This window comes from Armigeres subalbatus, chromosome 2 (genome assembly GCF_024139115.2).
Source record: "Armigeres subalbatus isolate Guangzhou_Male chromosome 2, GZ_Asu_2, whole genome shotgun sequence".
Lineage (NCBI taxonomy): Eukaryota > Metazoa > Arthropoda > Insecta > Diptera > Culicidae > Armigeres > Armigeres subalbatus.
In genome coordinates this window covers 37,901,532-37,903,481 of record NC_085140.1, presented here as the reverse complement: position 1 = coordinate 37,903,481, position 1,950 = coordinate 37,901,532, and the positions used below count along the sequence as shown (strand labels likewise).

Sequence of the window (1,950 nt, the reverse complement as noted above, 5' to 3'; positions counted from 1 at the left end):
TTCGTCAGGAAAAAATGTGTTATCGCATACCCTTACCCGGTAGACGTTGTCCTGCATAGTAGGCGAAAATGCGCGTTGTGAACTGCTCATGCGAAATTTTAGTTTTTCACGATTTACTCTACATTACTCGTGACTTTAACATGAGGAAATATCATATAAACCCGTCGGAAAGGGAAACGAACATATATGCTGAAGAAACGAAGAAAACCCATCCAGCCGTTCTCGAGTTATGCGGATACGAACACAGACCATTTCATTTTTATTATATTGGTCGGGGTTCTGCCAAATCACACCAAGCGCCAATGAAAAATTTTTAATTTTTTGGCCAAAGTTTTCGTGTAACAGATTTAATTAATCACAAATCACATCGGACATCGTTCAACGCCATAGCTGAGGATATCCTACAACAAATGTACTATAACAAATTGACATAAAATACATTCTGTTTTCCTTTTGCGAACAAAATATCACAAGTCATTCAAAAAGCCGCTTGGTGCGGTTTGGCTGAACCCCCACCATATAGAGAAGATACAATGTATATCATCTTTCGGCTTCTTCTTCTTCATGCAACCTTTATTCGCCAATGGCGGACATAGAAAAGCTTTCAATTAATAACTGAATAAATGCTTATAAAATACTATGCTAAAAAGCAGGACAAGTTCCAGTTGGAATGTAGAGCCTTAGAAGAAAAAAAAGATAAAGAAACAATGCGGTGAAGTTACTTTCGAATAATATTGAAAACTATCAACATTCGGATTCTTCCTCATAAATAAAGAAAACGATAGTTGATAAGAAAATTATTTTGACAAGGTCATATCCTATTTGATTCTGATCCATGTTTAGATATAAACATAAGAATACAAACTAAAATTTATTCAGTATTCAGCATAGATGAACATCAAAACTATAGCATTATGGACTGATGCATAATGCTATCGTCATCAGTTCAAAGTGACTATCTTTGAATAATATTGCACATCTATTCACATATAATAAATTGGAAGGACTGGATTGCAACAAAAAAAGCTTCACTCACACCTATGTAAAATTATGTCATTCTAAGTAAATTCAAATAGACAAACCAAAAAGTTTTCAACAAATTTTTATTTTCCCATCCTACAGAGTCGACAGTTGTTCAACATATTCGTTTGGAACGTGATCACCTTCAGCATGGAAACCCTCTCCATCAGCTACGTATTTCACTTTGTATTCCTGGCCATCATCAGCAACGAACTGGAAATTTCCTTGGACTTTTAGATCTTGGCCCTTTTGGTCGCCCTGTTCTACGCGACTCGTACCGTCATCAGCTTCGAATCTATAAAGTTTTACAGGCAATAATTAGTGTCATAAAATAAAATGTAACTTTCCCTGGTTCGCTTACTCAAACTTGTAGGTTCCCTCTCCGTCGTTGTTGTTCTCGTACTTTAAAATTTGGGAATCGGCATTGACGGCAACTACCGCAATCAGAGCGAACACAATTAAAAATTTCATTTTCCCCAAGTTATCCTCAAACTCTGACCAACGCTCTGAAACTGCAACGCAAAGCCAAATATTCTGTTGTTTTCTGCTAATGTGAGCGCTTATAAGGATAGCAAATCTTTTATATACCAGCACAATCGTCTAATTTTGTATTCTGATTTGGCGACTCATCCGGTTAGAATTCAGATTTTACGATACTAATGCTCTCACAACGCAACACCTAACGAAGTAGGAAGAAGATTCTTAAAACCTGCCCCGGATGGTAGAATCTGAATGACATTGGACGATCAAATGGGATAAAATTTATAGAAGATGTCGATGATCTTATACCTACTACATAATCAAATACCGGCTCGACGCCGGACAGAAGCATGCCAAAAGAATAGTCCATGAAAAAACAGTAGGATTTCTTAGATTATGGGTTTATGTGGATAAAATAATAACCCTAAATCAAATTTAAAGGTCTTTCTT

General features: G+C 36.3%; 1 protein-coding gene across 1 annotated transcript; it reads right to left on the bottom strand.

The window, feature by feature from the left end:
• Positions 1–1,086: 1,086 nt before the first annotated feature.
• Positions 1,087–1,704, bottom strand: LOC134214278 (flexible cuticle protein 12-like). Its single transcript, XM_062693683.1, has 2 exons — positions 1,382–1,704; positions 1,087–1,315 (listed from the first exon to the last, which is right to left on the bottom strand). Exons 1-2 carry the CDS (start codon positions 1,489–1,491, stop codon positions 1,117–1,119), a joined length of 309 nt encoding a protein of 102 aa, XP_062549667.1. The 5' UTR covers positions 1,492–1,704; the 3' UTR covers positions 1,087–1,116.
• Between the last annotated feature and the right edge of the window lie 246 nt (positions 1,705–1,950).